General features: G+C 38.3%; 7 protein-coding genes across 7 annotated transcripts; 3 read left to right on the forward strand and 4 right to left on the reverse strand.

Moving 5' to 3' along the window:
* Positions 1–5564: 5564 nt before the first annotated feature.
* Positions 5565–7348, reverse strand: LOC117781956 (methyltransferase-like protein 17, mitochondrial). The gene is made up of 3 exons (XM_034618847.1): positions 6243–7348; positions 5897–6186; positions 5565–5818 (listed from the first exon to the last, which is right to left on the reverse strand). Exons 1-3 carry the CDS (start codon positions 7263–7265, stop codon positions 5671–5673), a joined length of 1461 nt encoding a protein of 486 aa, XP_034474738.1. The 5' UTR covers positions 7266–7348; the 3' UTR covers positions 5565–5670.
* A 423-nt stretch (positions 7349–7771) lies between these two features.
* LOC117781972 (zinc finger CCCH-type with G patch domain-containing protein) lies at positions 7772–9547 on the forward strand. Its single transcript, XM_034618868.1, has 3 exons — positions 7772–7876; positions 7935–8837; positions 8904–9547. Exons 1-3 carry the CDS (start codon positions 7856–7858, stop codon positions 9495–9497), a joined length of 1518 nt encoding a protein of 505 aa, XP_034474759.1. The 5' UTR covers positions 7772–7855; the 3' UTR covers positions 9498–9547.
* Positions 9548–10101: 554 nt separating this feature from the next.
* Positions 10102–11090, reverse strand: LOC117781815 (DNA-binding protein RFXANK). Its single transcript, XM_034618682.1, has one exon. It carries the CDS (start codon positions 10927–10929, stop codon positions 10186–10188), a length of 744 nt encoding a protein of 247 aa, XP_034474573.1. The 5' UTR covers positions 10930–11090; the 3' UTR covers positions 10102–10185.
* A 328-nt stretch (positions 11091–11418) lies between these two features.
* On the forward strand, positions 11419–15047 carry LOC117781813. Its single transcript, XM_034618680.1, has 4 exons — positions 11419–12002; positions 12097–13019; positions 14011–14182; positions 14542–15047. Exons 1-4 carry the CDS (start codon positions 11646–11648, stop codon positions 14710–14712), a joined length of 1623 nt encoding a protein of 540 aa, XP_034474571.1. The 5' UTR covers positions 11419–11645; the 3' UTR covers positions 14713–15047.
* A 928-nt stretch (positions 15048–15975) lies between these two features.
* LOC117781814 (transmembrane protein 184C) lies at positions 15976–20057 on the reverse strand. Its single transcript, XM_034618681.1, has 6 exons — positions 19332–20057; positions 18930–19207; positions 18031–18237; positions 17874–17970; positions 17485–17818; positions 15976–17364 (listed from the first exon to the last, which is right to left on the reverse strand). Exons 1-6 carry the CDS (start codon positions 19629–19631, stop codon positions 17090–17092), a joined length of 1491 nt encoding a protein of 496 aa, XP_034474572.1. The 5' UTR covers positions 19632–20057; the 3' UTR covers positions 15976–17089.
* A 410-nt stretch (positions 20058–20467) lies between these two features.
* LOC117781812 (zinc finger BED domain-containing protein 1) lies at positions 20468–24290 on the reverse strand. The gene is made up of 4 exons (XM_034618679.1): positions 22799–24290; positions 21465–21751; positions 20961–21399; positions 20468–20902 (listed from the first exon to the last, which is right to left on the reverse strand). The coding sequence occupies exons 1-4, from the start codon at positions 23949–23951 to the stop codon at positions 20553–20555; spliced, it is 2229 nt and encodes a 742-aa protein (XP_034474570.1). The 5' UTR covers positions 23952–24290; the 3' UTR covers positions 20468–20552.
* Positions 24283–25569, forward strand: LOC117781816 (60S ribosomal protein L13). The gene is made up of 4 exons (XM_034618683.1): positions 24283–24415; positions 24680–24940; positions 25007–25315; positions 25388–25569. Exons 2-4 carry the CDS (start codon positions 24698–24700, stop codon positions 25490–25492), a joined length of 657 nt encoding a protein of 218 aa, XP_034474574.1. The 5' UTR covers positions 24283–24415; positions 24680–24697; the 3' UTR covers positions 25493–25569.
* Positions 25570–26970: the final 1401 nt, after the last annotated feature.

Consider the following 26970-nt stretch of genomic DNA (forward strand, 5'->3'; position numbering starts at 1 on the left):
TGATTTAGGTTTGAGTCGAGCTAAACAAAGGCCAATCGAAATGTAATTGTGTACGATTATTGTAGTTTCTAATAGAATAAAGAAAATATATAAAAATAATACAATTTAATTGTAATTAAAAGCTACGTCAGGCCTCTATCTTTGTCTTCACTCCATGTGGACTTTTGATCGCCGGTTCCCGCGAGTCTGCAGCGCTGATTAGCTGAGTGTTCAGCGTTCAGAGGGAAAGAGACTGCATTGAAATAGACTATAGATATTAATAATGTAAATTAAACGTGTGAAAATTTAAAGGATTCGAATCATCGAAAGTGAAACTCTATTAATAAATATAATTATCAATTTACATAGGTGACTTGATAAGCAGTAATATCGACTAAAACACAAACTCACCACACAATGATAAGATTAAAATGTACGACAATATTAAGCAGGAAATTCTTTCGCATTATGGTTCCACTTCTTCTTCTTCCATTACTTCTTGTTTCTTCAAGGCTAGAACCACTGTTAAAACGATGACTTATCGAAGATTTGCCCATACACCAAAGTCCAAATATTTGCGGCATCTTTTGAATTCATCCAGTCAAGCGCGACGTCGGCGTCGGCGTCGGCGTCGGCGTCAACTTTAGCGTCGACGTCGACGTCGGCGTCAGCGCTTGCGATGTGGGCGTTCAGTGTGGGTGATATGGAGAGGCAAATACATTGCTTTTGTTTTCTTCCAAATATTTGTTAAGTTTGGGTCTGATAACTGTAAATGAACTAGTACATTTTATGAGCTATTCCATGGAGAAATTAAAAATGATCGCAGACATTAGTTTCCTCCACAATGGGGGCTAGATCTTCAGCTCCGTGTCTAGTTTATCAATATTAACTTCTGGATTTGATGACAATCAGTCGCATTTTTCCTTGTTCATTGAAGTGTCTTTAATAGGTGTGCGATGAATTGATAAAGTTATAGGTCATCAAGATGATGATCCTTCTAGAATTTGGGCAATAATGCCGCTCTCGCAGATGACGAATCGAGTAAAAACTGCAAACACTATTCGACTAACTCACTCTTAAACGAAAACTTGCTGGAATGGCTACACCGATTATTTTATACCCGTTACATACTATAAGGCCCTTGGATTTTTGAACAACTTAAAACAGCCATTTCTGCCGTTTTATTTGCCCGATATCGTTGCGATTAAATTCGTTAATAGACTATAAAAATTGAGAACGTTTGCTACCAAAGACAATGTATTATCTTAATGTTTCCGGGGGTGTGGCAATAATTTGGTCTGTCAAATTTGATTAGCTTAGCTTTTCTGTCTTTGAGAGATCTAGGCGCTCACCCAAGCGGACAGACAGACAGACAGAACTTTACAAATTATAATATCATTGCTAATAGTGTTATAAACTACTTTGTCTATGTGCTCTCTACAAACCCAGAATTTAATTTCGATTTGATTATATACCGTGAAAGATAAAGTAAATGTTAATGGGAATGTATTAATAGAAATTCTAGCTGACATATCTCGGCTTTGCCAGTGTTCCGAGTTTTTAATTGTGTTTGAAACTACTTGCTTGATTTCCTCTGACTGCTTGTGACAGTTCGTGGACTTTTATGGTATATTTTTTTAAAGATCTATAAAATCTTTTAAATCAAATTTACAAAGATATAGAGTGTCATCAAAAACTTAGTCATTAGTGGAATTTTTCTCAAAATTCTAATGTTAGATTAAAATTTCTTATCCACAGTACAAAATTAAACTTAGGTGCTTTTCATAGTCATAAGACACAGTTAAAATTAAAATGGAAAATAACCAATTTCTATTTTTCTTTGATTTTCTCTGTTTCATAATGATAATATTTGGAGATATATTTTTGATACTGACAGGAAATTCTATTTATTTTATAAAAATACATCTTGCATACTTTTTATTAAGACTTCATCGAGATGATATTACCTCTGGTGCATAAAAAAAAAAAAAAATATATAAAAATAAAAAAAAGGGAACTTACCTACTTACCATTCCCAATATCTTAAGTCATTCCTTTGGTATATGAGTATTTCGAACACAAACTTTTCAACTTAACAAACGATGAAACCGCTACAAATTTCTCACACACCTGAAATTTTGCTCAACCGGATTTGAATGTCAAAATGGTAACGGTTCAGCAAGATACAGGCGCGAATGAAAGATGCCGGCCAAAGGATAAAATCCAGTCACTTAAGGTTTGTTTTTAATCGTAATGGTAACCGCAACAACGTGTATTCCTGGCAACGTTCGGGCTTCGACTGATGCCAGAGACAACACCAACAGTCACTATGTAGCCTCCCGTAATGCCACTTGATCAAGCTAACAAAATTCATTTAACTAAGCTAATACTAAAACCTCTCCGACTATATACAAAAAAAAAAAAAAACAAAGCAAAGTTGTTGTTGCTGCTGTTGTTTTTTTGACCAGGGGGAGTCGACATTAGAATTAGACTCGGAACAAAAGGAACAACAATGCTAGCCAGCCGCTTGGTTGGTTGACTGACTGACTGACTGGGTGGGTCAATTGAATGTTGCAACAGCGGCGCATGCTTTCTAAACGCCACCGTTTTTCCAGCTATTGTGGTTGTTGTTGTTGTTGTGGGACGCACCTTACCTGTACAAATAGCCAGATAGAGATAGAAACAGAGCGACAGCTGACACCAGGCAAAACGCGCCTTTTTAATGAGATGACCCCACCTAAACAGTATATAATACCCACATATGTATGTACGTATGTATGTGTGTAGAGGGCGCCACATGACGTGGGTGGAAGTTTCTATGTGTGGTTGTTTGTGTTGTTGTTCTCCGGTTCCCATCGGAGCGGGGTTGGTTCGGACCTCGGTTATGGCACATAAAGTAAACGTTTATCATTGGATAGTTTCGTATATATCCTGTCATATCAATTAAATATGTATTTACCTAAATGGGTTAATGACTTGCCAAATGCATTCTTTAATTAAATTCATATGACAGTTGCAGCTCTTACAAATGATATGACGGCGAATTGTGCAACATTTTTAATAATTTAGTTTACACCCTTAAAAAAAATTTGAGCCCAAATCAGCCTGCTGTATCATTTTGCTGCCATAGGCCGATATATAATCTGGCTCCCACGACATACAAGATATTTGAATTCAATTTTCATTATAAAAATTGAACTATAGCAATTATTTTTTATTTTAATTATTTAATTTAAATTCAATAAGTAAAAATTTCTTCATTTTTTTTTAAAATTTTTATCAATTGAGGTGAGCCTTACCTTCGTGAGAACCATTTTGAGACGCAGGAGGCAAATAAATTTTGGAGGTGTTAAAACGGTGGGAGCATCTCTAAAAGAAGTGACTTTAAGAAAACTATGCTACAAAATAAAATTTTAAAAAAAATTCTAAAACTGTTGTGTCAGGCTGGAATCATTTCGGACCGCCTTCGTATAACATATTCTGATGTTGGATAATAAAACGATTTCAAATATGAATTTATACTACACAAATTCATTGAACGTTTTATGCCACTGTTTAACATTTCATGAGTATTATATTAAAGAAAGGATCTTAAAGCTTAAATATCAAGATAAAAACAAGAATATAAATAAAAACAAAAGAAATTGTATTGTTATATATATTTTTTTTGTTTAAGTAATCAGGTAAAATTTCTTGAGCTACTGAATACTGAAGCTTCCAATAATTATAAAAAAAATTTTTAAGTTATTGCTGGAAAATTTCGCCAAATTCTAGTTGGGTTGACTCTAGAGATTATTTTACAACATTTTCCGTTATTTTTACTAATTTATCGTTAATCTCCATATCCAAAAGAGATGCTAAATCTATTTTTTGTTTAATAAAAACTATTTACAATCGAATATTTGAGTAACATTAATCTAACGCACCGAGGAGAGTCGTTTTGATACCTATTCTACCTCATATCCCAACAAATTTTTATATGCCAGCTTAATGTATACTCAGACCGATGCTCCATAGCACTCCTTGTTATAAAGCCAATCCTTAAAAGCATACGAATATGTATGTGAACTATGTATTTGTCGACACACCCATAGACGAGGAGACGTGCCACTTTTCGCGCCCCACAAGTTGCCCTTTTTCCGACTTTGTTATGCCAAATGGCCACGCAAGGAGCTCGGGCAGGACCCAGAGCAGGGCAGGGATGATCTGCGGTTACTAAAAGGGCGCGTTTCATATAAGCACATAGCCAAATGTCAGTCTGACAATGTGTACCACATTATAACATAGCACACAGGGAACTAAGAGGGTTTGGCACCGAAGTGCCACATATTAACATTTCAACTCTTGCTAATTGAAAGTTGAACGTTCTTTTTACCACATTTATCAAAAAATCTTATTAAAATATCGTCAGACTTGATCTAAGCATCTGATGATGAATCTCTGAGGTGTACAGAGACGATAAAAATTATCTCTTTATATAATTGAATGAAAGAAATGCTAATTATACTGATAAAACATAATTATAACAATTATGACATCAAAGTTAATATCTACATCCAGAGGAATACATTTTTTTAACGAATTTAATAAAATTAGAATGCAGAATAAACTAAGAAAACCATGCTCAAAATGACATTCCGCTTGAAAATCGGTACAATTTTGCCAAAGTTATGACAGTTCGAAGTTGCTCAAGTCTCTGAATTAGCAACTTTACAAGTCAAAATATTTCTTTCTTTACACATGATTTTTAACAAAAAAAATAAAAGAACTGAGAATCAAGTTTAAAGTGTCGTTTTATACTAAATACGATATAAGGAGTTGATTAAAAGTAAAAACTTGAGATTTAAAATTTTGAATTTTCAAAACTTCAAAGGGGGGACCCTTACCATGGACGTGGAACCATGGCTATGTTGGTCGAAAAATAATAAAATTTTCTAAATGAAAAAATTTTAAAAGCAGTATGAATCAAGAGACCGAATCATGGTCAAAATGGCATTCTGATTGAAAATCGGGTCAGTTTTCTTCAAGTTATGACAGTTGAAAGCTTGTCAACTCTTAGACCTAGCAACTTTACCACAACCGTACCGGTTTCGGTTCTTGAAAGAAAATTAATTTCGGTTACGGTTCCAGTTCCGGTACTAAAAATGAAACGGTTAGTTTCGGTTAACGGTTCTGATACCGGTTACGGTGTTATTCCCTGACATGAATTATCGCACACTTAAAATTTTGGTTGACGTTTCTGGTAAAATGTATCATATTTTAGCAAACTTAAACAATTATGCTAATATAAGCATAGTAGTAATATAAAATAGAGATATTCACTATTTTGACCATAAGGTCATAGAATTGTAGCCCAAACACACAAACAAAGCTCCACACCTATCCCAGTGCGTGGGCGTGTTAACAACGCTGACCATTGGCTAAGCACCGGGCTTATATACTTCCATACTCATTTTGCTTTGTATAAGAGAACGATTTAGCTCATTGGCGCTCTTTGTTTTTTTTTGCACATTAAATTGAGATGTGGGTGCGGAATTTGCTATTAATAAAATGTCAGTTAAATGCACCTAAATAATTAATTAAAGTTACGTAGCGCAACGATTTGTTTGTATATAATTAAAGTAACAAATTGGCTGACAAGTTTTTAAGGGCCAATTAACTGGGGAGAGAGATATAAAAACTAGATGTAAACTATGCCAATTCTGTTGGTTCCGTTGACTTTGGCTTCGAATCCGTCTCTGGCTCTGAAGGAAGTTTCTTGGGTTTAATTTGTGGCGTTCCCAAGGAAATGGGCAGTCGGTCACCCCAGCGACTAACTCTGGCGCAGCTATAGGCAGCTCTGCAATGCAAATTGAAATAAAAATAGATTATAAAAGTAGAACCAGCTGCTGGGAATTCACATTGTGTGTACACTTACTTGCCATGCTTGGAGGCTGTAAAAATGACCTCCTGCAAGTTGCCACCTTCAGTGCATAGACGACAAATCGAATGCTTTGAGCGCACCAAAGTGGGACGCACTATGCGTGGCCATGTGCGTGAGGCATCCTCTACTATGCCCTTCTTCAAAATGGCATAGCTATAGACTGAAGACTTGCGATCCCCGGAAGATTCGCTGGTAAGACGCAGAGGCACATAGGAAATTTCAAAGTTGCAAGGCGTGCGATCGGCCAAATCATTAAGACGCGGACAGCGCAGATCATGTGGACACTGCAAGGAATGGGTATAAATTAAAATGTTAGCTTTTTAACAACTGTAGGACTTACTGGAGCCAGTGTTTGACCAGCATGCTCATCTCCAGCGTGAAGTAGAAAACGCCTGGCCTCATTGACCAGCTCGCTGCCGCGTCGTGTGCCCTCCTCCACAATGACCATGTAGCCTTCACATTTCCGCCACAAATTAAGCAGAATTTCCTCTCGCTGCTGTTTGTCGGCCATTTCGAAGAGTGTGTGCGATATGACAACCAAGTCATATTTGGTATCAATGGCGGGTAAAAATTGTCTATAGAAAACGTTGCGCAGCTCAACTTGTTTATTCTCCTGTCCCTGTTGCAATATCAGCTCTGACAACTCGTTCATCTCCCGTGATCTGTCCACATTGTAATACTCAAAGATGCTGTCGCGCCAGAGCTCACTGGCCACCCACATGCCGGTGCCAATGCCAGAGCCAAAGTCAAAGTAGCTCCTTGGCTTAAACCTCTCATCGCGAAGCTGCAACTCTGTGAGCACACGCTTCATCACGGCATACTCCTGTGCCGCTCTGCCTATTGCATATACAATGGCCTCATAGGCGCCGTATTCGATGCGTTTCCAGGCGTACGTCCGTTGATCCAGGCGCTTGTTGATCTCCAGCTCTCGTTTACGTTGCCAACGCGCCGCCTCCTCAGGGCTGAGCGTCGCCAATCTGTCCAGTGACATCTTGGCATTGATCTCCTCTACAATCAGTCGTTTTTTGTTCTCGATTTCCAAAGTTGTTGGAGGCGGATGGCGGGATTTTATATAACGATTAAGCAATTCACTGTCACGTAGCACTTTTCTGACTGGATGATCACCCACAATCCGTTTCAGCGTGTCGCTCAACTGCTTGGGCAACTCGATGTGATTGGGTCTTATTACTCCCGGATGTTTTCGCGGTTTTATAACTGCCTGCTCCAAATCAGTCAGCACAGCCGGCTCAACTGCAGCACTGATTTTACAGGTGAATCGCTGCAACAGGTGTGTGCTTGCCAGAAACAATCGTGGAGCAAGCATTATGTGTCCAGTCGTGTCTAGCTTAAAAATTGAGGCCATAACTTAAGGACTTAATTCAACTATACAATAAATAACAATACGCAATCCATGTGTCCCACTGTTGCCAACGTTGCCACCTGGCTTAAATGATGCTACCCTGTTAAATTTTTCGTCAATTGTCAAAATTGGTAACTTAAAATTTGCCATCTTTTTTTTGGAAAATTTCATCATTTTGAAGCTGGAATTTTTAAGATTTTTGGATTTTTGCTGTAGTTTTCTGCATTTTTGTATATTGTTTTCAGAATTAAATTTGTAACTTCTCTCATCTTGGAATAAAAAACTTCAATCCTTAATTAAAATGTTTACCTTTTTTTTTGTATTTTCGAATTGTATATTTTCTTAAAATTAATTATTTTCTTGCGCAACTATGACATTTTGAAATTTGCAATAACTAAATTTAAATTTATCGCTAGATTTAGCTAGATGGCGATAGCTATTATTCCCCCTAAAAACTTGGCAGCACTGGTGTGGAAGGCTTGCTGACATTCTTTGATCAGCGTACTATGCCTGAAAATGTCGCCGGCTCGTTGTAACTGGCAAAAAATCCTCTTGAAAAATATAAACAAAAAATGCTTATAAATAAATAAATTATGGATGAATACGAAGCGCAGGTAAATCAGCGTTTGAATGCAATACTGTGTCAATTACTAAGCTTGCTTTAATTTATAGTTGCTGGTGGTAAAACAGGCTTTGCAAGTAACCACGGACGAGGAGCAACGCAATGAATTGATTGCATTACAAACAAATTTGGAAGAGCTCCTGGCGCTGACTAGAAGCAGTGAAGTGAATGATACGAACACTACACAGGCTACAGACGACCTTGACGATGAGCTAAAACGCTTCCAAAGTGAACTAAACGACTTGGAGCAGAAGCCGGTAGATCCAAAAGATGAGCAGCATCAATTGGAAGAACTGCGCGCTAAATATAATGCCATGTTGGGCGAAAAGTGCTCGGCACCACATGAGCACAGCTGGGGAGCCTTAAGCTACCACAATGCACTCATCTGTGGAGTGGACGACGAGTTAATTGTAGATGACAATGGTGTTCTAGATGTTCGGTTACGAGTCTTATATACAAATCCCACGCATCGCGAGATGTTACCTTGTAACTATTACCTGGAAGGTGAATGTCGATTTGATGAGATTCGATGTCGCTACTCTCATGGCGCTCTAGTACCTGGAGCTGCCATTAGAGATTACAATAAACCAGATTTTCACAGACTGGCACGGAATTGTCCGGTGCTGGCCAAGCTACAGGATCGATTGTGGCATCGTGGTCGTGTGCTGTGTGTGAATTTTGTGGAGCAACAGTGTCGGGTTCGATTGGATGGTCAGGAGCACAAGGAACGGGAACGGGACTTTCCCTTTGAGGAGCTGTTTCCATTAATCACGGAGCAGGATGACGACTTGACCAGCGACAGCAGTGACTCAAATGAATCAAACGAAAGTAATGGAGAGAATGATTCCGATATGGATGATATTGAGGCAGCGCGACAGACGCGTATGGTAGAGTTAAGCTTGTTTACATTCAAACCGACCGAAAAGCTGGGAGCTTGGGAACAGTATACACGCGTAAGTTCCCAAAAACCTATGAGCAAGTCATTCACTTTTATTAACTTTTAATCCGTTGAAATGCAGGGCATAGGCTCCAAGCTGATGGCCAATATGGGCTACATACACGGTACGGGACTCGGATCAGATGGTCGTGGCATTGTGACGCCGGTTAGTGCACAGATATTACCACAGGGTCGATCCCTAGACGCCTGCATGGAGCTGCGTGAAGCAGCAAACGGTGATAAGGATTACTTCAGTGTCGAGCGCAAGCTAAAGCGTGCCCAGCGTCGCCAGCAGAAAACTAATAAAAAGGCCTACGAACGTGAGTCCAAACGCACAGATGTCTTTGCCTTTCTCAACGGTAGCGTGCTAGGAGTCAGCCAGCAATCGAATAACTCCGTCAAGAAGACAAAGACCAACGATCTGCAACAGCATTCCAACAAGACGCTGAATGTGGAGACAGTGCGCATTGCCGATGACATACGTCGAAAGCACCGAGACATTGCCAAGGTCCAGCAATCACTAGCCCGTAATGTCAGCGATGTCCAGGTGCAGAAACGACTCCGAGTGCAGCTCCAAACCCAGCAACAGGAACTGGCCACACTGCAGGCGCAGGAGAGCAGTCTTAACAAGGAACAGCAGTCCCGTAAAAGCAAAAATAAAATGTTTGAGTTTTGAATACGGTTTTTTTGTATAAATAAAGTGCGTATTTTATATGTGCAGGCGAATTTCAAATATTTTTATAGGAATTACTAAAACAAAATATGTTTTGTTTGTTATTTGTGTTTTTTGTAATATTTTGCAAGTTTAAAAATACAATTAATTCAAACAAAATTTAAATTTATATAATTTTCTTAGCAATTAAATATAAGATAATAATAAATTAATAATAACAGGCATTATATAAAATATTATTTCTTCCTGACAAAAGTACAAAATCTATTAGGGAATTCTCTTTTGGGAAATGCTCTTGAAAAATCAAGATAAAATTTAAAATGTTGCTTGAAAGCTAACCTAGTTGTATGGATATATTAGTTATTTTGTCTGTTACATTGATCTTACAGATCTCCTTAAAGTGAGAATAAACATTTCCGACCTTCGTTTTTGTAATATAAAATAATTGCAAGATAAAATTGTCTCAGTTATGTTGTGTAAAAATTTTAGCCTCCTAGGTCTTATATTTTGGGCTTTGCAATGATCAGTGAGTTAGTCAGTGAATGAGAACAAAGAGAGATTTTTTCGAACAACAATTATACTAATTTTTATTCTATAAATTTCCTCATTTTTGTTAATCTTAGTATTGTTTATAATAGTTTTTATAATTAATTTACTAAATGCCAGACTGTAAGCCTCTAAAACTAAAAATCTAAATGCTCCCAAAGGCACCCGCCGTTAGTACGGCTGTCATATACTGCTCCAAGAGTGCCTGAGCCAGATGCGAACCGTTCTCTACGGCCAGTGCATAGGCCGTGTCTCCGTTCTCATTGCTTGCACTAAAGTCTAGATCTCTGGATAGCAATTCATTGCATGTGTGTGGATGATTCCCTGCTGCCGCGTACATTAATGCAGTATTGCCCACAATGTCCATGTGCGTGCCACTGGCACCGCGATCCAGAAGGAAACGAACAATTTCATTGTGTCCTCCAGCGGCAGCGAGCAACAGTGGAGTGACCATATCTGGCGCCAGACTATTCACATTTGCACCAGCGGCCACAAGCAATTGCGTTGAGACCATCTGTCCATAGGACGCCGCCCAGTGCAGGGGTGTAAATCCATGCGAGTCCTTGAAATCAATGTGCTGTTGCCGGAGCAGTTCAGCCTTCACCTGTTCCTCCGTTATTTCACCTTGACCGGCGCGTTCGTGGAAGGACAGTGACACCTCTACGGGACAGAATGTGGCTTCCGTATTGCCGCGCTGTAGATTCGTAAGGACCGTGGATTGCGGGCGATATGGCAGGAAAGCGCTCTTGCGCTTCGTGGAATTGGCATCCAGCAATAGACTTGACCCATGTAGAGTGGAAGTTGAAGGCGCATGCACATGGGAAGATCTCGAGGGCTCATCATCCTCGGAGTTTGTGCTGCTCTGCAGTTTGCTTGCCGGCGCAACCATTTCTTTAGTCTTGTGAATATACTTTTACATCAAGTTAATTAATTTAAAAATTCATAAACAAAACACCTTTAGACAGAAAAACAAGACTGTTGTATTATTTATTGTTGGGAATATTTATTTCCCAACTCCCGCTCAGCTGTTGGGCATTTTGTGTTTTTCCTAATCAGCTGATGATTCAGCGGGTCAAACAGAGCGCTTGTTTATCTCTTTTGCATATGATTCTTACATATACTTAAATATTCAGTATATAATTTAACGTACAATAATTTAATTAATAACACAACGTTATACTCAATTATTTGAGAGAAAATATGAGCGATTTTAATTTGAACAGTGCAACCGTTTTTGGGGATGGACTTCATTTTAAAATTGCCCATTGCTTGTGTATCGATAACAAAATTGCCCAATTGTTTGTTTTTTGTTTGTTTTTTTTATTTCTTTAAATATTTGTTGATTAGCATATTTCATTATGTAAATATATATTTAACTGATTCATTAACACTTTCTCAGCCTGTGTGTGTGTATGTGCTTGTTTCATAACAGGTTTTATTGTGGCGTAGTTAGACAAAAAATTCACCCTGCACCTGTTGTACTGTTTTCAGTGCAAGCCTGCGTTTTGGGCTTTTTTTTGCCCCTTTAACATTGAGGAAATTTTTTGCAATTCAATTGCGTCGAATTTTGGACCCACGAACACAACAGAGAATCACAAGTGGAAAATGGGAAACAATGCGAGTACCAAGGCCGATGCCGATGGAAGCGAACCACCGCTGGATGGTGGGAAACATAAGCAACACCAACATAATCATCATCATCACAAATCCAGCACACAACAACAATCATCTAACAGCAACAACAATGGTAGCGATGCTATTGTTGTCGGTAGTAACAGCGGCAGCAATAACAGTCTCAAGGTGCAGTCACAAACGCAAACAATGACAAGATCGGCATCGGGCGCAGATGTGACGGAAAAATACTTGACACAATTGGTGCCAGTGGACAGGCTGGCCGAAATATTAAAGGAGCAGACGAGTGCCAAGTACGGCATTAATGGCATTGTGTCAAATGTTTTTGTGGTGAGTAAAACCCATTCATTACCTGATAACACTTTTATAGTAGCTTAACAAATACATATGTATGTACATATATTTCTATGACGCACGCACACAGTCTCAAGTCTTTCCACAATACACTGATTTGGGAAACCGTCTATTCCAATTGATGCACGTCAACTCGAAGGCAACAACAAAACATTTGGGAACTGTCGCATTTCGACAGCAATGCGAACGATTCTTGGGCATTATGGATGATGCAAAGGTGCTGGAGAGTTACATCAAGATGTATGCCCAGGATGATAATCCCGATTTTATAGATAAAACAGGCGTCACACGACTTCTGCACATTTGCTATACGATTGCCATGCAGCACTCTGGAAATGCAGTGCTTTGTACAGCCATAAATCGCACATTTGGCTCGGTGACCAAGTCGATATTCTTTAGCCACGATAGCCTCAGTTTGGGCTTCGTTTGTCGCTGGTTTGAACAGAATCTAATACGTCTGGTGCTGCTCGTGCACAAGTACTGCGTTCATACGCTCTCTACGGCGTATCGCGGATTGGAGCAGCAATCCCAATCGTGCGGCATTGAACTGCAAACTCCGGTGCTGGAGCAACGAAATCCATTTGCATCCACGGATGCCACAGATCACAGTCTGCCGGTCAGTCAAATTGAGTCACTTATGCCGCTCTCACAAGCCTGGCTATTGGCCGGCGCCTTGCCCCCGCTGTACTCGAAGCCACAGACAGTGGCTCCACCAAATAGCAGCAACAATGTCAGCGCCTCGACAGCTGTGCAAATCTTCAAAGAGAAACTATCAATGATGCCATCACACTGGACGCTGCTGTACGATTCCAATGAGCATGGTGTTGGTGCTAATCGTTTTTTGCATCATGTTCTTGGCTATCGCGGACCGACGTTGGTCCTGCTCCACACCAAGGATGAGCAGACGTATTGCATTGCGGCGCCCAGTGAGTGGAAGGAGACGCATTTGTTTGTCGGCGCCGAGGGCAGCTGTGTCATTCAGCTGTTGCCAAAGTGAGTAACAAACAAGTGGGCGGTTACAGTCGAGCACGCTCGACAGTAGGATAACCTGTGCCCAGATACTCTGTACTGAGGTTGATTTTAGACTAATTGTATCCGAATTCAACCAAATTTGGTCATCATGTATAAAACCAAGTTAAATGCATATTCTATCAGTTTGGTTAAGATATCTTACCAAACAAAATCTTTTTCGTACTAAGACTTAATTTTTGATTGAGCGTCTCTATTGCAGCTATATGATATAGTGGACCTATTTGAACCAAATTTGGTCAGGATGTATAATTCCAGCCCAGATGCATATTCTATTAAGATATCTTAACAAACAAAAAAGTTTTTCAATCTTAAACTTTATTTTCGACGTATCGTTCCTATGGCAGCTATATGGTATAGTGGTCCGATCCAAAAAAAAAAAAAAACAAACTTGATCAACGTTCGGTATCCAGGAACCTACATCCCAAGTTTGAAGTCTCTAGCTCTTAGGGTATAATAATACAAACTGTGTATATATAGTATAAGGGTATATTGTATTTGTTGCGTTGTACCTCAGGGAAATAAATAGTAGAATAGATGTCATTTAAAATTACTCAAAAATAATCAATCATGATACCTGCTTAGCAGAAAATTTTTAACAATCAAAAATCGCAATCTTTTCGATTACTAATTGAAAAAATCCATAAAAATCAATAATTTTTAATCAAGCCTATTATGCATGTTTAAAAAAAATAAGAAAATCATTATTTGTGATCTCTGAAAATACCTAAAATCATGCATAGTGTTGAAATTGATAATACTTTCGGTACATTTAAGCGATAAATTCATTATGTTGATTAAAGGTAATCATCGTTTTTAAAACTTATTTTGATTATAAATTTAAATATCCTATGAAGTAGATATTTATTAAAATCAAAGAATTTTTGTTATACCCATATTCAATTCGGATTGATCCTCTGGTTTTAAACTTGATTTTGTTCCGTGACTTTTACAGATTTGTGATACTGGAGAAGAAGCCCAACATTTTGTACCTTAACACCAGCATACGTGGCTATCCAAAGGGTCTGCGTGCTGGAGCTGATCCGCGCAAACCCATTATAGCGGTCGATGAACATTTCGAGAATGTGGACTGCAAAGGCATCGCTGCTGGCCTTATGTCCATTGAGGTAATAATAAATTGCTTAAAACCAGTATTAATATTGTATATTTGTTGCTATATTTATATATGTAATAAGCCTTAGTCAACACAGTGTATATATTTATATATATGTATAGTATAAAAATTCATACAGATATCTAAATATGTATGTATATCGCATATACTTAAAAACGGCAAAGTCGTCTTTCCAGTCTAAGCATTTAAAAACCACACTTTTCGAGCCGCTGTTAAGTCAATTTTTAACATGATGTGAAACTTAACGTGCGGTGCGAATGTGTATGTGTCCAACATTAAATCAAGTCTCAATTTCTCCAAAAAAAACCAACAACAAAATGTTACCAACAACAAAACTGCTCTGCATTACAGGTTTGGGGATGCGGCGATAAATCATCACGCGAAGTGCAATTGGATATTAAGAAATGGCAAATTAAGGAAGCGGAACGTCAGCGTACAGTTAAATTGACAGCCGCCGATTGGATGGATCATCCGGATCGTTATCTGCTCGAGCTGGGCGGCAGGCAGAATTACAACAATTAATTGTTATTATTTCAGCTGAATGATAATTCTGCGTGTATTTGATACGAAAGCAATCGATGTGCCTTTTAATTGAAGCGCGCTGAAAATTACGGGGAATATTTTTAAAAATTTATATATGCTGGAATTGATCATTATTCATTTGTTCACGCGCAGCACGAGATGGTTAAACACTGGACTGAATTTGTTTGTATTTTGATGTTAATTATAAACTTCTTTCGATTGGAATTGATTTCGATTGATATTCTTTTGATGTAACCTTTATGACATTTTAATTGTACTTGATTACGTTTTTGCACGTACTTAAAAACATCAAATCAAAAACAACGTCCTTGTCGCCAGTTCTGTATTTTTTTATATTCTTGTGTCCTCTGCTTTTGCAATTTTAAGTGTCAGGTAATTACGTTTTTTTCCTTATTTTCTTAACATTTTCCTTCAATTTCTATTTGTTGTAATCTTTAAAATGCAAGTATTATGAAAAGACAAAAAATGCCTAATATACAAAAATACAATAATAATAAACATAATCAAATGTTGCACAAAATAAAAGGCAAATCTTTTTATGGCTGGGTTATAATTTCGTGGAAACGTTAAACAAATTTCATGGGGCTTATCAGTCAAGCACTTTAAGGAGGTATCTTATATTGTTACGATTCATTATATTTTTGTTTTTTGTTTTATCTGATGGCATGGGTTTGATAAAAACGGATGCCTAATATTGTCATGGGTTATCAATACAAACGAGTTCGTCTGGTCTATTAAAAATTATTATATTGGAAATGTTTTGGGTAGATTCAACAATAAAGTTCTATGGAAAATACTGCTTTTGGAGATAGAAAAATTGTAAAAAATGGTAGATCGTTTAAATTAATTTTAACGAAAATTCTAAACTGTAAGTTGACTGTTTTTGTTTGCTGTTAACATGATATGAAAAGCCACTTCTAAAGTTTTTTTTACTATTGTAAAATACTGTTGTCATCATACTTGGATAAAATTAAATGATTTTCATGCTAAAAATTTTAAATGAAGCTCTTATTGCATAAGAATGCATAAGTTTATATAATATATTTTGATGAAGACGAACTTATGCACTTTCTACAAATTTAGACTTCTTTCAAAAGCAATCAGTATAACAATTAATAGAACAAAATAAGTACAAAAGTTAAGTAAGGTATACAAAAATAATGTGCATAAATGAATTAAGTCCAAAATAAATCTGTTAAATAGCCAATGTAAAAGCATAAAATGATAAAAAAAATAAATACATAATTTAAGAATTTTTGGATAAATATATTATTGAAAATTACATTTGTTTTACAATATATAAATATATGTTTTCAATATAAGTTACGCCTTTTTCTGACCGGCAGTCACATAATTCACAATTGTTTGCTTTAAGGGTATGAATCAAATTGTTCTACGAGTACCGAGCACGGATTTTAACTAGCCTAATGAAAGTACCAACTACTGACGGCCATATATCAAAATTTACTAGCATATATCTAACTGCATGCTGCATATTGGATATAAAGTATGTATGTATAATTGTTGTTGAACTTCTAATTGTCTAATTGAATTTTTGAAGTTGAATTTGTGTAAAACATTAGAGCCTAATCTATAAATATAAAACCCTTTTGTTGCCCCCTCGTTTAGCATACATACATATAATGAAGATTCTTTGGATTTATATGCATTTCGTGTAAAATATCAATATGTGTATATGCAGCTAGGATACATGTTATATGTGTATGTATATATATATATATAAAAATCAGTTGGAGCTTTCGCAACCAAAAACTAAGGCCACGCAATTTAAAAACTCCCAATTTGATTGGGTTGCCGAAAAACGAACAGTCGATAGTAAATATGTATGTATATAGATGTGAGTATTTGAAACTAATTATGTAGCTTATTAACAAAAAGGAATTGATGCATTGCTAGTTCAATTGATATTGATTGATAAGTATAAAGTGTGGAATAGAAATCATAAATATCGTTGCAGCAACATTGCTTGGGTCTAAGTGATGTACTCTCTGTCGCGACGACGCCTCGTTGTGGATGCAACAACCACAACTGGCATCTGTTCTACATTATCTGCATTTTCTATGTCGTCGTCGTCGTTGTCGTTGTCAACGTCATCCTCATCGTCCTCGTCGTTATCATCGTCAGCGTCCTCATTGTCATCATCCCCGCCCGTTGAATTGGACCACTCGGATGCAGTTTGATTGCTGCACGTGGCGCTAAACTTCAAACTGCTTGACATGCCAAATGAAACGGACAGTGATGCACTCAGCGATGAGGCATTCAAATTTTGACTAACTTCAACATCGTCCCCATCTTCGAGCGCATCAATCGGCTGATGCTGTTGCTGATAACGTTGTCATCTGCCCGCGCCCAGCAACAGTGCATAATCATCGTTGGACTCGGGAATCGGAGCTGCCGCGGAGGCACCTGTACGCGCCTGCAGAAAATTGCTGACGCCTGCCTGGGGCGGACCAATGCCGACCACAAAGTGCTGTTGATCTCGTTCGCGAAGATGTTGATGCGTATCGCGTTGACGCGTCGATTGTTGTTTCAAATTGGAGCCCGGTAAGTGCAGTTGTTGTTGTTGGTAATTGTTGCTATTGCTATTATCACCAGTCGAAGCGGCGCCTGCTAAGGGAAATCGAGATGGGGAATGATGAGTTTGGTGTTCAGTCAATGTACCCAGCTGCCCAACATTAACGGGCACAATTAAACGGCTCGTCGTGGCGCCATATGTCACATTGCGGTTACCTGCTTGGGTCGAGCTGCCCCCTGGCGACGGCTCATCCTGCCGTTTGCCAATTAAGTATTCGGATTCGCTGCTTGAACGTCGCGGACCACGTGCCAACGGCTGATATGTGCTGCGACCCTGAAAACGGCGACTTATTGAACTGCTAACCACACCCAAGTGCTCTGTGACATCCTCTTGCATGTCAGAGATGTCCATCATCGAGAGAAATGCTCGACACCAGCTATGATTAGGATTATTCCAATACTGCGGCGAATTAATATGGAATGGATGATGCGGGAAGCTGTAAATGTGCGCCACGGCAGCAACAAACATCTCAATGCAAATGAGAAAGTTCTACAAATAAGATATTTAATTAAAGATCTCAGTTACAAATTCATTATTTACTCACTTGCAGCATGGATGCCAGATTGGCATCTCCCACATCTGAGCCGAAGATGTCTTTAATTACGCCATAATACACAAGTGCATTTAGCAAAACACCTTGGCTGTTTTAAAATCAAATTAATAATTAGATTTCCATACATTACAATTTGACTACAACTTACAAAAATGAGAAGAAAACCACAGCCTTAATGCAAAGAAACTTTGGTATGGGCTTCATTGGCTTTAGGTCCTCCTTGTTGGCCCGATAAAAGAGCACCAGACAATACATGGCCACAAACTGTGAGATGTTATTGATGGACACAATGTAGGGAAACGCGACATTGCCAGCAAATTCACCCTCGCCATAAACGCCGCACAGTTCGCAAATGCTGTGCATATACATATAATAAATAAGTTAATTATTAATTTGTAAATGAGTTTGTTTCACATTCCACTGATAAGAAACTTGCTAAAAAGCCAAACAAGTTCAACTGAACTCATTTCTCAATTTACATTTAAAATCAAAGTATGCAGCTGCATTTGAAAAAAAATTGTGTAGACACGTTTGTTGAGCTGAATTTATATAGTATTCACAATCTATAGCAATGAGTCATGTTCACTTAAATTAATTTGTTAAAAATATACAAATACATTCGAAAAACTATGAGTAATAAAAAAAAAAAGAAGAGCTTATACACGGAAGCAAAAGCTAAGAAATTCAAATAATAAAAGCAAACAGAGTAAAATAATTGAACTTTCTTTTGAAAGTCAAATAAGAAAAGCAGAGTACAAAAATTATAGTTGTATTTTCTTTTTCAATAATAGTTTACCAAGATCGTAAACATCATTACAAAAAACTTTAAAAGCCTAACTAAAAATAAAATACTTTAAATTTGGAGTTTTTCTTATTTGCGATTGTCTTTTCAATTCTTTTTAATTCTATTTTACTTGGTTTTTCTTTTCTGATTTTAAGTTGTTTGATTTGTTTAGTTGAATTTTGGGTGTTTTTTAAATTAATTGTGAGAGTTATGATAGAGATCTAAGCAATTGAACTGTCCGTTAAGAGTGGAATCTAACTTACACTGAGATAAATGTGGTAATGGGTCGCACCACCGTATACTGTAATATGCCATGCTTGCAATTGTGGATGAACTCTCGACCCATGAGCCAGGGACGAATGCAGCAGAGTGGAAAGAAATGATACACCTGCGGCTTGTATTGCATTGTCGCCTCCAGATCCATGTTGAGATTCAAATAGTGCAGCAAATAAACCATGAAATTGTAGATTACATACGCTTCATAGCATTCACGAAAGGAGTCCACGTAGATTGAATGTTTTGGAAAGAACAGGCCAATCCACTGTAAAAGATAATAACATTTTCGAATGACTTCTGACGATAACGTGAAGATTAGATTTCAAATGCTGCTATTCGATGCCAACGGTTTCGATTTCGAATTCGATCTCGATCGTTGACCCACTTACCGCATTCAATGCATAGATGGGCACCATCCACAATATGCGTATGATGTGCTTTTGCAATATTGGCTTTGTGAAATGTATGACGTGTTGTATGATGTGCCAAATGGAAATGGGCACGGCAGACAGTACAAACAGTCCGCCAATGAGTATAAGTTGATCTCTGCGCTGGAAGCCATCCTTCACAGAGTAAAATATGAGCAGGGGCACAACAATAATGGCAAAGATAACGTAGGTTATTATCAACAGGGGTCGTATCCAAATTCGCCAATCTTCGCAGAAGCGTCGCACATCAAGGCGGCACATCCCGCTGACTCTTTTTTTTTTTTGTGTTTTTTGTTATGAAGAAATGTTTTTAATTTTGCTTTCGTCACAAGACAAAGCCGCAAAACAGCAGCAGCAGCAAAGACAACGTCGTTGTTGTTATTGTTGTGTTTATTGTTGTTGCCGCCGCCCCGTTATTGTTGCTTCTTTTTTTCGTTTGTAACGTTTCTTCTTTGACCTTTACATTGCATTGTTCAGGCACCCACGCACTGTTACCAATCACATAGCACACATGGTGGTTTTGCTCCTTTGACAAACACACAACAAGAAATTTAGAAATTTTAGTTTATTTGTTAACTTTTTCGTTTTTTGTGTGCAGCAACCAGTGTTACCAACTTCTAACAGGAACAAATAGCTGTTTCTGGTTGGAAAGCATCCGAAATATAGCTAAAATTGCGATGTAAAATAGCTTAATCGTACCGGCCGACACCGAGACGGCACAGCTGATTAACAAATGTAGTAGTAGTACTGTCAACTTGTTTTTATAGTCATGTCGCACCTAAAAAGGGGCAAGCAAGCATTGTTGCGGATATAAGTCAATTTTCAGATTGAATTCAAACATTTCATTAGTGTTAATTTTTTCCAAATTGTTGCTTAAAACTAAAATATTTTAAATGTAGATTTTGATCATTAAATTTTAGCTGTCTGGCAGCGCCGTCAATTATCGAATCTCACAGAATTTTCATATTTTCCAGCACAAGCACACGCAGAGTTGCTATCGCCGTCTTTTGCGATAACAATGCCTTAAGAAATACCCCGGTTTTTATCGCAATTGGCAAATTCCCCTCTGACCTAAATTTAAAAAAATTTCCTGGGACTTTATCGTATATGTTAGTTTAATTACAGATTATAAGATTTACATATATTGTAAATGTGATATAGATAAAAACATGATAAAAGCTATTAAACATATATAGTATCCTTTAAGCTGCTGTTACGATTCAAAAAGAGTATCGCGTCAATCTGAGTTTGGCTGCCAGTTAGCATGAAACGCTTATTGTAATCATAAATCTGTTCACGCAGAACCTTCTTGAAGTTCAAATTAACGACACCGGGAACGCCCTGATATAGGGAGGCCAAGTCGCGCAATGTACCATAGATGTGACCCATTTTGTTCCACCATTCAATGGGCGATTCATCCAGTTGCACAATAACTTCGTTGCGATAACGCTTGAGATCAGTTTCCACAGTGCTGTCGGCATCCCGTTTTGGTGGACTTGGTATCTCTGCCACATCAAATAGCAGTTCCAGCTCTAAAGAAAGATTCGTTTTAGATTAATCAAACTCTCGTTTGTTAGCAAATTAACTCACTTGACTTTTTGGCGCTGTTTGAGCCGACAACATTATTGCCAGATTTGACATTTGGTTCCGATTTAATGGTCACCGTTGGGGTGCTGCTTACGGATGTGGTGGCGGCCACCTCGCCAGCTGAATCTCCACTTTGGCTATCTATGCCCGCCGATCCGCCAAACGTCTTGTTGTATTTTTGTGTCAGCATTCGCACACAGCTGTCAAAGTTGTCAATTGTGGTCAGACGATGGAATCGTGGATCCAACAGCGCAGCGCTGGTCAACGTATCATTCGCAATGATGTGTGTCTGGAGCACAGTGGCAATCGTGCGTTTAATATTCATCATTAAAGGCTCATCCTGCTCCGCAATGCCCAGTTTCTTAATCAGTATCTTTGATGTAATCGGTGATAACATGCTGCACAGTGGCATGTCCTCACCCCGCAATGTATCCAAAGCAATCTAACATAAATAATATTACAGTATTAACATTTATAATTCGTTTAGGTTTAGTTGCTGTGACTCACCACAAGCGCACTGAGTGCTTCGGTCACTGTTTTGGCTGTGATGACCAATTGATCCATATCCTCGGACCACGATATCGATTCAGCAAAGAACTTGAGCAGCTCATAGAGCGTCCAGGGGAAATTCTCATTGTATGCCGGCAGCTCGGCAACCTTGGAGCTTATCTCAGCCGAATGACGCTGTATGATATCCTTAACCTGCTCCAAAGAAGCAGCCACATCCTCCAGCTCAAAGACGCGTCGCAAACACTTGTCAATTACCGAGACATAGCAGAGTACAACGGGTATATCTATGAGAAACGAGAGATTAGATTACAAAGTTACTGATTAGTGAAAGCAGTCTAAATAAAAACTACTATTAAAGCAACATAAGTAAAAGGTATATTGTGTTCGTTGGAATGGATGTAACAGTGAGAAGGACCCTATAAAGTATATATATTCTTGATCAGCATCAAGAGCCGAGTCGATATAGCCATGTGTTTCTGTCTGGATCTCAGAGACTATAAGACACAGAGTAACCAAATTTGGCACTCAGATTTCTATCACCACACCCACACTTTTTAAGATAATACGTTTTTTGTGGTAATTAACGTAATCTATTAGTATTATCTATTATCTAACTGAATCGCATCAAGATTGGGCAAGTAGAACAGCATTTATGGCGATTTAATGTTATCAAAGTAATACAAGTAATTTCTTTAAAGTGCTTTTATATATATTGAAATAAGTAACGGGTATCCTATGGTCGGGATCTCGACTAGTTATTAGTTGTGTTCCACAAATCTCTTGAGATTTTAATGATAATTGCATTATAAATTGTTAATTTATATCGGATTTCCTAATTTTATTTCTATTTGTATATTACTTTGGGTTGACTGCTAGTTGATGTTAAATATATTATATAAATTAAAACAACCTATAACGATATTATTAATAATGACCATATTTTATACATTTAAAACTTTTTTTAACAGTTGAATTTCATTTAATTCAATAGATTTTTGAACCGACAATTAGAGGTCTGTAGAACATAACCGATAATATTCTATTTTTCTAAAACTAATAACTAATAATATTTTATCAAGATAAACCTAACTTGAATTTATTTTTTAAAAGAAAGCATAATGATATATGTAAATAGAGAAAACAAGAATCAATTTTTGGTAAAGTGTACCGGTACAAATGTACATATCGGTTTTCGGTTCTTAAATAATTTAATTCGGTTACGCTTCCGGTTCCAGTACTCAAAATGAAACGGTTAATTTCGCTAAGCGTTTCCGTTACCGGTTCCGGTATTATTCGCTGAAATAAATGAAATAAATTTGAATTGAACTCACGCTTCTCCTTCAGATAGGTCTGGAGCAAATCCTCCTCATCGTCATAGTTGACAATGGCCAGGGTGCAGTTGGGCAAGTAGAAATCGGTGAGCAGATCATCGAATGAGATATAGTCGGTATACTCGATGGTGGCATAGACGACACTGCGCACACATTGGGTCTCATCGCTCAGATAATGATGATGGATGGTGAGGAAGCGACGCTGCTCCACATTGATCCAGTGCTCAAAGGCCAGGGAATAGGGCTTCTCGGCGGTGAATTCGCGTGTAAAATCGCCCATTTCCAGGAACTTGGATGCATGCTGCTCCGTAATGAGCTCGTCAATCTTCTGTGGCATTGGCAGCGTTGCCAAATTGCCCATGGCGAGACGTATGAACTCACTAATGCCCAGATCATACAGGGTCTCCACATTGCGCACATCCCGCACCACAATGTCGGCCAATGCCTCGGGTAAATTGGTAATATAGCTGCGTCCCTGACTGCCTCCACCAGTTCCCTCCTCATGCTTGATATTGCTGCGTGTGAAGTGCATTGTTCCGGACGCAGCAGCTGTACTTTTGCGCTTGCGGGAATACTTGAGCTCGCGCGGCTCAATGTTAATGGTGCGATCCTCCTCCTCGACCAGATTGTCGGCGTCATCATAGGTCAACGGCACCATGGTCTCGTAGAGCATTGTCTGCGAGGCGGCATCATCTTCGGCCTGCATGGCAGCGGCAGCAACGGCCGCTTCGTCCATCTCCTCATCCTCCTCGTTCTCGTGATGATTGCGATTGTTGATGAACTCAAGTTTGACGCGACGCGACGAGACGTTGCGCTTGGATAGCGGCGGATGATTAAGATTGCGTGGCGTCTTGCGGGGCGGCACTTGGATGTCGTTCTCCTGGCACAGGGCCTTGAACAGATCCTTGTGGCGATGTTGTAAATGCGCCCGCAAATTGGTTGTATTGCCGTGATTGGTCAACACCTTGTGGCATTTGATGCATACCACATTCTGCTTGGTAATTACCTCGTCATTATCGTTCGATGGAAAGCCAAAATAGCGCCAATAGACGCTTTTCATTTTGGGCGAATAGAGCTTGGAAAAATTAAGTTGCGAGACATCCTCGTATTTGGCCTCAACAACCATTGGAGATGGGGCTACTTCGTCGTTCATTTTTTGATAATTACGCTCCTGATTGATATCTGATTACCGATGCCACCAAAAAATAAGCGCGCAATTTCTCGATTATAGATAGTCAGTTCAATAGTCAATAGTTTTTTTTATCTGTATCAGAAAGTACAGTTCAGAGTTGCCACGCGACACTGTAGTCAATCGATAAGGCAAATGCACGTATTTAAATGCAACTAATGCGCACAAAATAATATTTTCTTATTATGTTGTCGTCTCACAATTAATTATAGTTGCGCGTTTGACGTTTATAAAGCGTTCTGCAGCATTAAATTGTAAACTGTATGGAATTTTTGTTAACACTGATTGCATCACCAATCGATAGCTGGGGAAATTGTAGCGGCAGCACCAAGGGAAATTTTATGTGGGATATTTTTTATTAATACTGTATGCCCATGACGTGAAGTTGGCTGCGATTTCCTTTTTGATTCGTTGTTGGGTAGCAAAAGGTGTGTGCATTTTTACAACGCACAAAATTTATAAATTTAAGCCAATAATGATACTGTAAATTAAGCAAATGCTGGCTTTAAAAATGCAGCATGAGTCAGGCTATGACTTGGCATGGAAATACATGCGGAATTGCGATTAAATAGTGTATAAATTATGAAAATATGCGCTAGCCACGTGGTGTATGCTAACCGCTAGTTGGTTATAATCCAAAATACATATGTATGAGTGCTAATGCGTGTGTTTGTGTTTTTTGTCTCCTGCAGCTAATCTAAACCGCCAAGATGGGTAAGGGTAATAATATGATTCCAAACCAGCATTACCACAAGTGGTGGCAGCGACATGTGCGCACCTGGTTCAACCAGCCGGCGCGCAAGGTCCGCAGACACGAGAATCGCGTGAAGAAAGCCAAGGCTGTCTTCCCCCGCCCCGCCAGCGGACCCCTGCGTCCCGTGGTGCGCTGCCCCACCATCCGCTATCACACAAAATTGCGTGCCGGTCGCGGTTTCACCGTCGAGGAATTGAAGGTTCGTCCGTTTATATTATTTTTGTGCTTAACTTAAATGAATATAATTTAACAATTATAAATGTAGGGTGCTGGTCTGAGCTATGCCTTCGCCAAGACCATTGGCATTGCTGTCGATCGTCGTCGCAAGAACAAGAGCCTGGAGTCGCGTCAACGCAACATCCAGCGCCTTAAGGAATACAGAAGCAAACTGATTCTGTTCCCCATCAATGAGAAGAAGATCCGCAAGGGTGAATCCACTGTTGAGGAATGCAAGCTGGCCACACAGCTCAAGGGTCCAGTTATGCCGCTGAAGAAGGAACAGCCTGTTGTTACTGAGTTCCGTGACGTCACAAAGGACGAGAAGAAGTTCAAGGCGTTCGCTACTCTGCGCAAGGTGCGTTTCAATTATTATTCAATATAGTGCCTTTGGGAATTGTCAATTAATTGCTTTTCCAACTATTTACAGGCACGTACTGATGCTCGTTTGGTTGGCATTCGCGCCAAGAAGGCCAAGGAGGCAGCTGAGAGCGAGGAGGGCAACAAGGCCGATGCCAAGAAGGCAAAGAAGTAAACTGTAACTAAACCTGATCGTTCTGTCTACAATAACAACAACCAGAATAAAATTTTAGTTTTTTCATAAACATGAAATCTTTGTGGTTGTATTTAATTGTAAATGGGAAAACCAACAAACTCTTCAAATTATCAATTTATCAATGCAATTTGTGAGCTGAGCATCTGCCTTATATTCTGTTTATTCGCCTTATAATCTGCAACAGCTGCCACAATGTCAATTGGAACGTGTTCTTCACACTCTGTCCACATAGATAAACGAAGAGAATCCATTTTTGCTCTTGTGCAACATTCTTTAATCGGATTCCCTTTTAACAAATAAAAGTTGCCCGTTCCTTTTGTTAAACAATAAACGTGCCCTGGTGCAATGGGCAGGTAACTAGAGCAGCTGTTGATTACCTCTGTACTGTGTACACGGATGTCAATACACAAATCTTGTGTTTGTATAAAATCCTCTTGTGGTGTGGGTGCAGTCTCCGTTATTGTTCTGTTAACAACAACAACATCTTGGCATTGTCAGCGGCAAAGCAACAACAACATTGTCACAATCAGAAATGTAGACAGCATAGAGTAAAGGTACATACATATGTATGTATGCATGTAGTTGTGCTATATTCCAGCACAGATAACATAAAAAATATGCTTGTAAACAACTATAAAGCAAATGTTTTGTCAAAGTCAAAATGTGCAACGCTTATTGTACAAAAAATACCTTATTGCTCTTATTTTATTTCTATTATTTATTGTACTTGCTTTTGGAACTTAGAACAAGTTAAGGAAATGAAATAATGTTATCCATGGAGCTTAACTATTTAAAAAAAAAAAAGAAATGAATACAGAGTGGTCAGTAACAGTTTTGACAAAGATAAAAATTCATATACATATTTTGTTCTTCAAAAATCTTTTATTTGTATTACATTTTCCTTTAATTTTTTTAATAATAATTGCTTAAAATGGAAAAAAAATAAAATAAAATGAAATTACCATTAAACAATAGTGCTTAAAACTTTTAATTAGGGAATCAAATCGAAACAAATATAGGTGACGGTTTCGGGACCGGTACATCCCGTCATAACTATTTCGGTAAAAGGTTCTATTTCAGTTATTTTCTCTCGGTTCCGGTATCAGTACCAATACGTAACGGTAAATGGAATATTGGATAATAGATGGCTAAGTATCGAAAAAATATTAAATTTTCTTGATGATACAAATTTAAATGCAGAATTAATTTAAAGGCCAAATCATGCTCAAAATAACATTCCGCTTGAAAATCGGTTTTTTTTCGATGAAGTTATGAGAGATCAAAGTTATTGAAAAAATGTCAAGGGGTAAGTATGGAAAATTGGATGATAGATGGCTTAGTATCGAAAAAATATTAAAATTTCTAGATGATAAATATTTAAATGCAGAATCAATTAAGAGGCCAAATCATGATCAAAATGACATTCCGCTTGAAAATCGGTTAATTTTTGATAAAGA

This window comes from Drosophila innubila (genome assembly GCF_004354385.1).
Source record: "Drosophila innubila isolate TH190305 chromosome 2L unlocalized genomic scaffold, UK_Dinn_1.0 4_B_2L, whole genome shotgun sequence".
NCBI lineage: Eukaryota > Metazoa > Arthropoda > Insecta > Diptera > Drosophilidae > Drosophila > Drosophila innubila.